The sequence below is a fragment of the Neophocaena asiaeorientalis genome, unplaced genomic scaffold (assembly GCF_003031525.2).
Source record: "Neophocaena asiaeorientalis asiaeorientalis breed wild unplaced genomic scaffold, Neophocaena_asiaeorientalis_V1.1 scaffold743, whole genome shotgun sequence".
Lineage (NCBI taxonomy): Eukaryota > Metazoa > Chordata > Mammalia > Artiodactyla > Phocoenidae > Neophocaena > Neophocaena asiaeorientalis.
The window spans coordinates 35,710-46,330 of NW_020174055.1; the positions used below are offsets into that span (position 1 = coordinate 35,710).

The following is a 10,621-nucleotide window of genomic DNA, read 5'->3' on the forward strand; positions in this document are numbered from 1 at the left end:
GCCACAACTACTGAGCCTGTGCTCTAGAGCCCACGAGCCACAACTACTGAAGCCTGTGGCCTAGGGCCCACGCTCTGCAACAAGAGAATCCACCGCCATGAGAAGCCCGCACACCGCAACGAAGAGTAGCCCCCGCTCGGCGCCAACGAGAGAAAGCCCACGCGCAGCAATGAAGACGCAACGCAGCCAAAAAAAAAGTAACTGCAAGAGTAGCCACAGTACACATAAAGTGTGAAAAGACCACAGCCCTATTAATCCTGGTACCTTTAACAGTTATTGCTAGAGAATGTTTTCCTTCACCATTTCCATTCTTTCCAAGTTTTATTCAAAAAAAAAAAAAAAAAGAGGGGGAGGGTGATTAAGATGTCCATAAAGAGTAATCATCATTACAACATTCACCTGGACAGCAATAACAAGGACCCAATGCAGTTGGTACCATCCAATTTTCCCACTAGACAAGTTAAAAAAAAAGTCAAAGCTTTCTCAATGTGGAAGAATAGGACAGCTTTTACACTGAAATGGTGCCCCAAATGAGTTATAAAATCCCTGATGTTGCCTTCTATTTATCCTTTTCTTTCTGTTCTTTTTCTTTCTTCTCACGCTCAGCTTTCGCTTCTTCTTCCTCATGTTTTTTGATCAACTGTTCCACTTCCTTTTGTTTGAGAACTCTGATGACTGTCTTCCCATTCTCTCTTGTTAGTGTGGCGATTTCCACTGGAAGCAAACACACACACTTGTGATACAGGCAGCCATACTTAGCCAAAACCCTTAATAAGCGACCACAGTTTAATCTCTTCATACCGTTTGAGCCTTAGTACACAACTTTTCCAAGTTTTCTGCTGAATATAATTCATGGATACTTTCATGGAAACAAAATACCTTCAATATTGTAATGTTTTTATGAATATTTTTACTTTAATATCGTCTTTATCTTCATCCATACTAACTTTCTGAGCTGCTGTTCTGTTACTTTTGTGGAAAAAGTACAACCAGCCAATTGCTCTAGCTGGCCTGACCAGAAAGAGCCAGTTTCCTCGTTAGAACCTCTGAAGGCTCAGCCAAAATCTTTAACCAGTACTTACACTTATTTTTCATGAACTTTTCAAATCTCTTTTCAAAACAAAGGCATGAAAAGCAGCTCCCATGACTACGGATGAGAAAAGCAGACTAATGCCAGAAGGAGGAGAAATTTTGAGAAGGGAAAATTGAGTAGTGCCTCCTTGAAATTAGGCAGAAGTAGACAAGAGGACAATCTGCAAGTAAATGGCATTTTTTAAAGCAACACCAGGAGCTAAGTTATCCTAAACTAAATCAATACGTTAATTTACCACAATTTTTGAAAAACATTATTTACAAATATTGTTTTATATGGTCATGTAACTTTAGTTAAATAAAGCATTTACAATTGCAAACATGGGCTTAACGTAAGAGATCAGTAGATTCAGAAGAACAAAGGGTACAACTCATGCAAATGTTATACCTCTGGTAAAGGACACCAAACATATATAACCATATAATTACTTTCATATTCTTTATCATATGTACACATGAGCACAGATATCATTGTCAAGAAGTCGATAAGATAAAATAGCATGGATCAGATTTAACTATGAATATTGAGAACATTCAGGCTCAAGTCCTTAAGCTTGTTATGTAGTGTGGGACGGTGGCTCCAGAACTTGTCAGTGTTGACCTTGTCAAGTCTTAGGAAATAAGCTGTAAGGTCACCTAACTTATAAGGCTGCTGTTTCAGTGCACTATGATAACATGTTAAAGGCCTACTCAATCAATTCCCTCACGAAGCAAACAAATTAGAGGAGTGGACATAAATTACCTTTTTCAGCAGAGAGCTTACTAACATCCATGGTCTTATTTAGGACTTTGATAGCTAAAGCAAGAGCTGACTTCAAAGTCATTTCTCCTTCTTTGTAATCTTGTTTTAACATTGACACAGCTGCCTATAAAACATAAGGAAGAATCAACGTAGAGAATTTCCTTTAAATTTTTGCGATTTTTAGGAACATGAATAATGCCTGAATTATTATTGGCATTATAACCAACATAAACAATTTTTTTAAACATCTTTATTGGGGTATAATTGCTTTACAATGGTGTGTTAGTTTCTGCTTTATAACAAAGTGAATCAGTTATACATATACATATGTTCCCATATCTCTTCCCTCTTGCATCTCCCTCCCTCCCACCCTCCCTATCTCACACCTCCAGGCAGTCACAAAGCACCGAGCTGATATCCCTGTGCCATGTGGCTGCTTCCCACTAGCTATCTACCTTACGTTTGTTAGTGTGTATACAACATAAACAGTTTTAAGGGCAGGGAGGGTTGACATGGGATAGGGGTGCAAAGGAGGGATGTTGATGATCTATGAATGAATCCCAGGTATCCATGACAGAATTCAGGGGGTCTGAACTAGTATGTGGGAGACGGGGGAACCACATCTTATTTTCACAACTTCTAACTGAAAATTAGCACTTCCTTTCATTATTACTGTAGGCAGTAAACCCTCGTAGTATTAGTAGTACCTGTGACTTCATCACCAATAGAAATCACAGATACTTTCATATCACATTAAGGCTGTTGCAGCTACCTTAAAATGTTCTTTACACTCAGCACTACTTTAAAACTATGGCAGTTACTAGACCCTTTGGCACATTCTATAGCAACACAAAAATACTCACAGCGCTATTATTTCCAATGCATGTAGCTTTCCATCCTCCATAATTTCCGCTAGGGTCACTCTGATAGAGCTGAAAGCCATAGTGCTTATCCCAGCCAATGTAAAGCAATGAAACACCAAAAGGACGTTTTCCTTTAACAGAGAAAAAAAAAAGCTAAACATACCAACAATCTAAATTTAGTATCACTATGGTTACTTGAGCTCAGTGGCTAACCCCTCTTCTGTGAAGTTAAGCATTCATAAACTGTTCCGTGTTCTGGCCACCATAGATAAGCTCCATCAAAAATTCCACTTTTGTTTCCAGGATTTGGATGCAGCCAGGAGAGGGAATAAAGACAAAGAGGACCAGTGCTAAATTTCATCATTATGTAAAAAGCAATTTGTTTCCTGATTTAAAAATGTTATTTTGGCCTTTCAATAGTCTACATAGTGGAAGCCAGTTAGTTCATGAAGTGAGAATGGATGAAAAGTGTCTATTTATTTCATTTTTCAATTTCATTTTACCATCTCAAAAAGGTTATTACTCATAAAACGTTTTATCTTTTGGGAATAAAATTTCCAAAAGTTTCAGTACCTCCAAACTGCGTATAAGCTTGTTTGATATCACACAGTGCTGTGACCAACTGCTCACAAGGAATTGGCTCCTGATACTGCAATAAATACCTAGGATAAAGAAACTGGCATATGAATAGTTTTCTCTAAAACACTCTATATACACGCTCTAAGCAAAATACCCTCTGAAAAGAAATCTCTGTCATGGGGTCAACATAAGAGTCACTTATAAATAATCTAAAGGGGGAGAGTAGAGGGCATGGCAACATCTTAAAAATCATACAGTAACTAATATTTTGCAAGTTTGGTTAAAGAAAAAAACACCGTAATTTGCAATTAATAGGTTTTTAATGACTCTAATCTTTACAAAAATGAGTTCTTAGAAACATCGACACTGATTTTACATACCATCAATTACAGTATTTATGACCATACCTTTGAGCAATGAGCCTCAGTTCATTCGTCAGAACATTAGCATCAGAAGTTATGCCTGCCACACTGCAGGCCATATCCCTTGAGGAAAAGAAAGACATTTATCTTTAAGCAGAGAAGATGTTTACCAGGGGTATTTTACAAGTTTTAGAAAGTACTAAGCTCTATTAGAAATTCACCATGCTTCCTCTCAGCTGCTACACCCTTCAGACAAAACCTATGTGTGTTTTATCTTTGTAGGAAACTTTCAACTTGATGTCATTCAACACATAAGATAAACAAATGCACACTTAAGTTCTTCACAAGAGATGTATTTACCATCATCACCCTGTGAACAGGGCAAGAGAATAAACACTAGGAAGCTAGGGTAAATCCCAAGAAGATTCTACCACAAAGAAGAAAAAGGTTTTGCCAGACAGGAAGACAGACTACCCCACACTCTTGGGTAGTAAGTACTCTCACCTCCTAAGGCCTAACTTGATGGGGGTGAGGGTGACGGGACCCGAAGGGCGGGATATTTTATGAGCCTGCCTAGGAAGCTCAGGGCTAGGCTTACAGGGAGGGTGCATTTCCTTTCACTACCCCCCGTTCCCTGAAAGCTGCCCCAGCTCTCCTACAGCTTCGACACCCTCTGGCACTGTGCCTAATCAAGCCCGCAAGCTGCTGAGGGGCCCAACAGTGACTGCGGAGGGAAGACACTTTCTTGGGTGAGTGTATCAGAAAGGCCCTATAACCAGAATTCACCTGGCTCACCACTGAAGGGAAAGTCTCCAATGAGCAAATCCAGCTCTCTGCTAGCTGCAAAGCCCTGAACACCCAACTGTAACAGAAACTTCACTAAGTGTACAGAAAAGTCTAAACTTTTCCCAGACCTTCAGGAGGCCTGTTCTTTGGTAAGATTCAGTATAATTCAAAATAATTCCTGAGTAACCATTATAAAAAATATCTTGAGGGCCTCCTATATGCCAAACACTGTGCTAGTTTATCTCATTCATTTTATTTTATTTCATTAAACTGCCACAACCACTCTAGTAGGCTCTGAAGCCCAGAGAAGTTAAACAATGGGTGTGAAGTCACAGCTTTCATATTCTTTCATATTCTTTGGTGAATATGAAAGTCCCAGTTACTTTCATATTCTTTGCATTGGTGGAGCCCAGATTTAACCCGAAGCTGTGTGACTACCAAGCCTCTTATCACTATACAACGCTGTTTCTCCACTAAGTACTTGACCCTGCACTTTAAAAGAATAACATATGGTCCTGGGCCTCAAGGAAGTTTCAAGCAAATAAGTTAAAAGGAAAAAATTTCAGAAGTAAAAACAGAACAAACTGTTCAATTCTATCATGTCACATGGAATAGCCCTCCCAAAATATGATGAGATGTTTGCCCTAAGATTTCACTTACTCATTCAGTTTATAAATTTTTTCAGAAAAAAAGACTTCATCAAGAAGCTTGTGGATGTTACGTCTCTCTGCTGCAAGCAGAACACCATCATTTGCTAAAATTCCCAAACAGGTGCCTGCATGTCCTATAGCTTCCATGGCATATTCAACTTGGTACAAGCGACCTACAAGACAAAAGCAGTGAGAAACCAAGACTCTCTTCCTTGTTCTTGCACCACTGGTTCAAGAGAAATCAGCAACAACACTGGAGGGCTACAGACGAGAGTCCTACTTTTACTCATAGTCCTATGATGTACATAATCAACCTGGTGATCATTACTTCAAACTACAGAAAGGATGAACAATTTAGTCTTAAAAAAAGTTTGTAGATTCCCCACCCACCCCTAAAATTCAAACACTTAAACATTTTTTTTTATTTGAGACAGATCAAACAACTTATATTTTACCTTCTGGAGAAAATATAGTGGTCCTGGAGTCATATCTTCGAGACTGCAAAGGAAAAACATACAAATGATTCCTACCCACTTTTAGGAAGCCAACTCCTGTAAACCCACAAATCATTTTACAGAACACATCCTGGTATACAAAATTCAGAGAGTGGGAGGAAACTGGTAAGACATCATTCCATTTCACTTTTCTCACGCAAGTCTGTAAGCCGAGTACAAGCAATACAATTTATCAGGCAACAGCTAACTGGCATGTGTATTAACTCACCATGTTTTCTGAACTTTATGATAATTCCTGTAAAAAGAAAATAGGATAATTATTAAAATGAGACTTACAATTTAAAAAGCATTTCTTGACTTGAAAAAAAAATGTTTTCTTCACTCTCTTCATTCAGCCAACATTTACGGTGCACCAGGCACTATGCCAAATGCTGGAATGCCAGCATGGGTAAGAGCAATCCCTTCCCTAAAGAGCGTACAGTCTGGTGGCCAGGTGAGGGAGAAGACACAGAAGGACAATTATAAAGCAATATGGTAACAGGCACTAAGGGTAGAGTGGGAAGAGGGTTGGAGAAAATCAAGAAAGTATTTTTTGCGAAACACATACAGAAAATGAGCCCAAATTAGAGATGGGAGAGGCAGAAATAAGGCTGAGAACATTTAGGTCTAAGAGGAAGCACAGGGGAAGAAAGAAGGGAAAGGCATTCCAGGCAGAGGAGAAAGCTTGGGCAAAAGGCACTGAGGCAGGATAGCTTAATGGGCGAGAGAAATTGCTGAAGTTAAAAAAGATATGAAAAAACTAAAGAACCAAGCAAGTATCCAGACCATGTAGAGCTTTGAATGCCAAGCTAAGAGGCTTAGGCTTTCTCCAGAGAATGATACGGGGTCCTGAACTATGAAGGGGAGGAGCGGGATGGTAATCTTTGGCATCATAACTATTACTGCGAAAGACAACAATGGGGCTCAGCGTGATTTGGTGAAAAAGCCAAACTTCGGCCTCCAGAGCCAATTTTCCCAAATTCTAGAATATCGGTAATTAAAAATGGAAAGATAAGCAGGGATCAGGTCCCGAAGGCCCGCGTGCCCAGGTAAAAACTATGAATGCTATCTCTTATGCAATGGGGCTCCAAAGAATGATGCTGGGCCAAAGAGCCACAGGAGCTGACCGGCATTTTAGAAAGATCGCTCTGGCTGGTGAAGAGTGGGGCAGGGTAACCAGCTATGCGGCTGCTGCAACACGCAGGTGAAAGTTAAGGCTGGCCCTGAGCAGAGCGCCAGGAGAGCACAGAGAGGAGACCGCCGGGGCTTCTGATTCGCGAGAGAACACAACTTTCTCATCTCCACGCCAGACGCAAGACAACGGCCCGAGGCGAGTTCACCTGCACCTCCTTTCCCGCAGGTTCACTTTCACTACGGACTCTTAACAGTGACGGAGGCAGCCCTACAACTCTGTCCTGCCCACCGGCCCCGCGCCCGCCCCGCCGCCCGAGCGTCCCCAGCCCCGTGGTGCCTGCTCAGTGCAGAGAAGCCCGACGGCGGCCGTCCGGAGCCAGTCCCGCGGCCGGTCCATCACCAAGGAGCCGATGCAGAGTCATCGTGTCCACGGTTCCTCGGCGGCCGCTGCAGGCCGGGACCAGCTCTGCCGCGACGCTCAGGGTCCCCGCCCGCGAAGAGAGCGGCCAAGCTTCCGCGAGTGCGCAGGGGGCAAAGGCTCACCGAGGGGAGACGCTGAACAGCTTACACGGATGATCCTTCTCTGCGAGAGAAAACGTACCAGCACTGCCTGAGTATCCGCTGCTAATATGGCCCCCGCGCGTGCGCAGAGCCACCGGCGGGGGCGGGGCAGCCGAGGACGCGGAACTCCTCCTGGGGGGCGGAGCGAGCGCTGGTTGTCCTCGTGGGAGCTGCGGAGTTGAGGTTCGAAGGCGCTGGCAGGGACCCTCAGCACGATGAGGGGGCACTAGAACACGGGGAGCGGGGCAGGAAGACCCCGGCCAAGGAGGAAGTGGAATTATAGCTAATGTCCCTTTTCCACTGTTTGCGCTTTATTGTCACTTTCGCTTTCTATTCAGCACTAAGTCATTGGCCCAGGAGAGCACTGGTGTGGGACCGCCTGTTAATTGCTTGCCTTTCCTGCCCTGTTCTCAAAACGGACCCAAGCGCGTCAGACGTTACCCTTCACTCTGCCTTTTCTCACCATCTCCCTTCTTGAATCTGTCTTCCACTTTTATTGCTGATACATGCATTTTGGGGCATAAAAGCATATTATGAGGGGGTTTACATTTTGGGAGAACTTTCACCTTAGTCTCCTCCTCTTGTCTTTCACCTCGTTAGAAAGGATTCCCCTGACCAACCTAGTTAAAGCAATACCCTACCATCACCGTACACACACGTTATCTTCTATACAGAAATTGTCATGTTTATTTATGTGTTCATTATCCATCTCTCCTTTCCACTCTTTTTTTCATCTGGCTTCATTCTCTATGTAAACTATCTACTATTCATGTTTTAAGTTTCTCCGAGCTAGACGCTTGACTAGGTCTGAATTAATGTGTAGTCATTTGCTCATAGTCTCCTCGAAGAAGAGGTCCAGAGGGTAGGGACTTTGTCCTCTTCATGTTGGGCAAAAAGTTATTATTGACGGATCTGGGCTTTGAAAAGGAAGTAACCTGGGAATGAGTTGTGGTTTGAGGTCTCTCCTTTCATTTCTGCTTCCCAGGCACATAGGGAGGTGAGCCAAGGCAAAATGGCAAGGGCCACAGCCAGACAGGTGGTGTTCTGAAAGCATCCTTAGGTGGCAGTGTAACTTGTGTAATCTCTCTGAGGATCCCTGCCACCTTAGTTCATTCTGACGAATTAAGCATTAAGAGTTTTAAATGAGAGGTAGAATTTATTAGGTCAAAAGAAGAGGGATCAGTTGAGATAAGAGCAGAAGTAAAAATGAGTTTAACAAGTTTGGGTGACAGAGTAGCTCAGTCCGGTCAGAGTGAAGAAACGTCAATAAAGGGAGGAAAGGAGGAAAGGCATTTTAGGCCAAACTGTAGAATCCCTTCAATGCCAGAATTTTTTCTCTGTAGGTAGGGGGAAAAGAGGATTAAAGTGATGTTTTAGGATGAGAAGCCTCATGATCTCCCATCCCACATGTTCCTCCTACAATGTGGCATGGATGCTTCCCATTGAGAGGTTTTGTGTCCCTTTCCCCTGAATCTGGGTGGGCCTGTGACTACAACGGAAGTAACATCATATGACTTCCAAACGCAGGTCATAAAAAATAAATTTCTGTCTTGTTCTCTTGGGAAGGTGTTTCTTGGAACCCTGGCACCATGCCATGAACGAGCAGAGACCAAATGGAGAGATATTCCACCAACAGCCCGGATGAGGTTCCAGCATGACTGGCCAGATTTGTGAGTGAGGATTCCTCTAGATGATCTTAGTCCCCCATCATTGAATCTCCCCCAGCATTGAGGTCTTCCCAGCTGAGGCCCCAGGCATTGTGGAGCAGAGACAAGCTGTCCCAGGGCCTGTCTGAATTCGTGACCTGAAGAATCCATAAGATATAAAAAATTGAGCTTTCAGTCTACTAAGTTTTTGGTTAAATTGTCACACAGCAATATATTGTAATGAGAGTTTTTATGTGGCCCTAATATGAAGGCTGTAAGGTGGAGAGATTAAGGATAATAACACCAGAAAGTAAAGTTCTGTTGCAGTCTAGAGGGGATAAAAGCCCAGACAGAAAAAGATACTTGCAAGAGTAGAGTCTTTGCTGGAGGTATGGTATTGATTCCCAAATCTAGAACTGGTTTTCCTCCTCATTGGTGGAAAGAACCAAAGACCAGCACTTGTAGACGTGCATTCATTCTAACAGTTCATCAGACGGTTCTCTATTAAGGCTGTGCTAGGGGCCTGGCACCAAGCTAGGTTCTGAAGATAATGAAATAAATATTATTCAATGTATGCCACCAAAGAGTTTATAAACTACATTGACCTGATTGATTGGAGATAAGCTAGGGCAAACACCAAATAGTAAAATAGCAATGCAAGGCAGCCCGTATTTAAATATCTGAAGAGTTGGTTAGCAATATTTGCATTAAGATAATTCAGTGGAAGAGAATCCATGTTAGCAGGAGGAGCAGGCAAGCAGGAAATCTGTAGAGTTTCATGGTATAAGAAAATGAACATTGGTCTGGGAGTGAAATGCAAGTTTTAGTTCATTTTTCTAGTCCCCAGTTTCCTGAATGGTCAAGGCAGATTAAAAATCACAACCCCTTAAATTTGAGAAGCATAAGTGCTTTTCTGTGAATGATCTCATTTGATCCCCCTAACACAGGTGTGTATGTGAGCCCATAGAGAGGAGAGGAGGGGAGGGGAGAAAGGAGGAGAGGAGAAAGTGGTATGGGTCCCTGGCTCTCTTGGAGCAAATTGCTTCAACTTTTAAAGCATCTATTTCCTCATCTGAAAATGGGGATTAATCACAACAGTACTATTTACATTCCCACCAACAGTGCAGGAGGGTTCCCTTTTCACCACACCCTTTCCAGCATTAATTGTTTCTAGATTTTTTGATGATGGTCATTCTGACTGGCGTGAGGTGATAACTCATTGTAGTTTTGATTTGCATTTCTCTAATAATTAGTGATGTTGAGCATCTTTTCATGTGCCTCTTGGCCATCTGTATGTCTTCCTTGGTGAAATGTCTATTTAGGCCTTCCGCCCATTTTTTAATTGGATTGTTTTTTTTTAATATTGAGCTCCGTGAGCTGTTTGTATATTTTGGAGATTAATCCTTTGTCTGTTGTTTCATTCGCAAATATTTTCTCCCATTCTGAGGGTTGTCTTTTTGGCTTGTTTATGGTTTCCTTTGCTGTGCAAAAGCTTTTAAGTTTACTTAAGTCCCATATATACACTACCGAATGTAAAATAGTTAGCTAGTGGGAAGCAGCAGCATAGCACAGGGAGATCAGCTCAGCGCTTTGCGATGACCTAGAGGGGTGGGATAGGGAGGCTCAGGGGGGAGGGGATATGGGGACACATGTACGCATATGGCTGATTCACTTTGGTGTACAACAGAAACTAACACAGTATTGTGAAGCAA

General features: G+C 42.4%; 1 protein-coding gene across 1 annotated transcript; it reads right to left on the reverse strand.

Moving 5' to 3' along the window:
• Positions 1 to 302: 302 nt before the first annotated feature.
• Positions 303 to 7,362, reverse strand: PSMA4 (proteasome 20S subunit alpha 4). The gene is made up of 9 exons (XM_024754313.1): positions 7,246 to 7,362; positions 5,798 to 5,824; positions 5,530 to 5,572; positions 5,085 to 5,247; positions 3,684 to 3,761; positions 3,271 to 3,359; positions 2,698 to 2,828; positions 1,835 to 1,958; positions 303 to 714 (listed from the first exon to the last, which is right to left on the reverse strand). Exons 2-9 carry the CDS (start codon positions 5,798 to 5,800, stop codon positions 560 to 562), a joined length of 786 nt encoding a protein of 261 aa, XP_024610081.1. The 5' UTR covers positions 5,801 to 5,824; positions 7,246 to 7,362; the 3' UTR covers positions 303 to 559.
• Between the last annotated feature and the right edge of the window lie 3,259 nt (positions 7,363 to 10,621).

What these genes read in the sequence shown, in the direction of transcription:
- PSMA4 (XM_024754313.1), bottom strand. An exon ending in CACTATATTTTCTCCAGAAG is followed by an intron (nt 5,248 to 5,529) that starts GTAAAATATAAG and finishes TTTGTCTTGTAG; the next exon opens with GTCGCTTGTACCAAGTTGAA. An exon ending in AAAATTTATAAACTGAATGA is followed by an intron (nt 3,762 to 5,084) that starts GTAAGTGAAATC and finishes CTTTTCCTCAAG; the next exon opens with GGATATGGCCTGCAGTGTGG.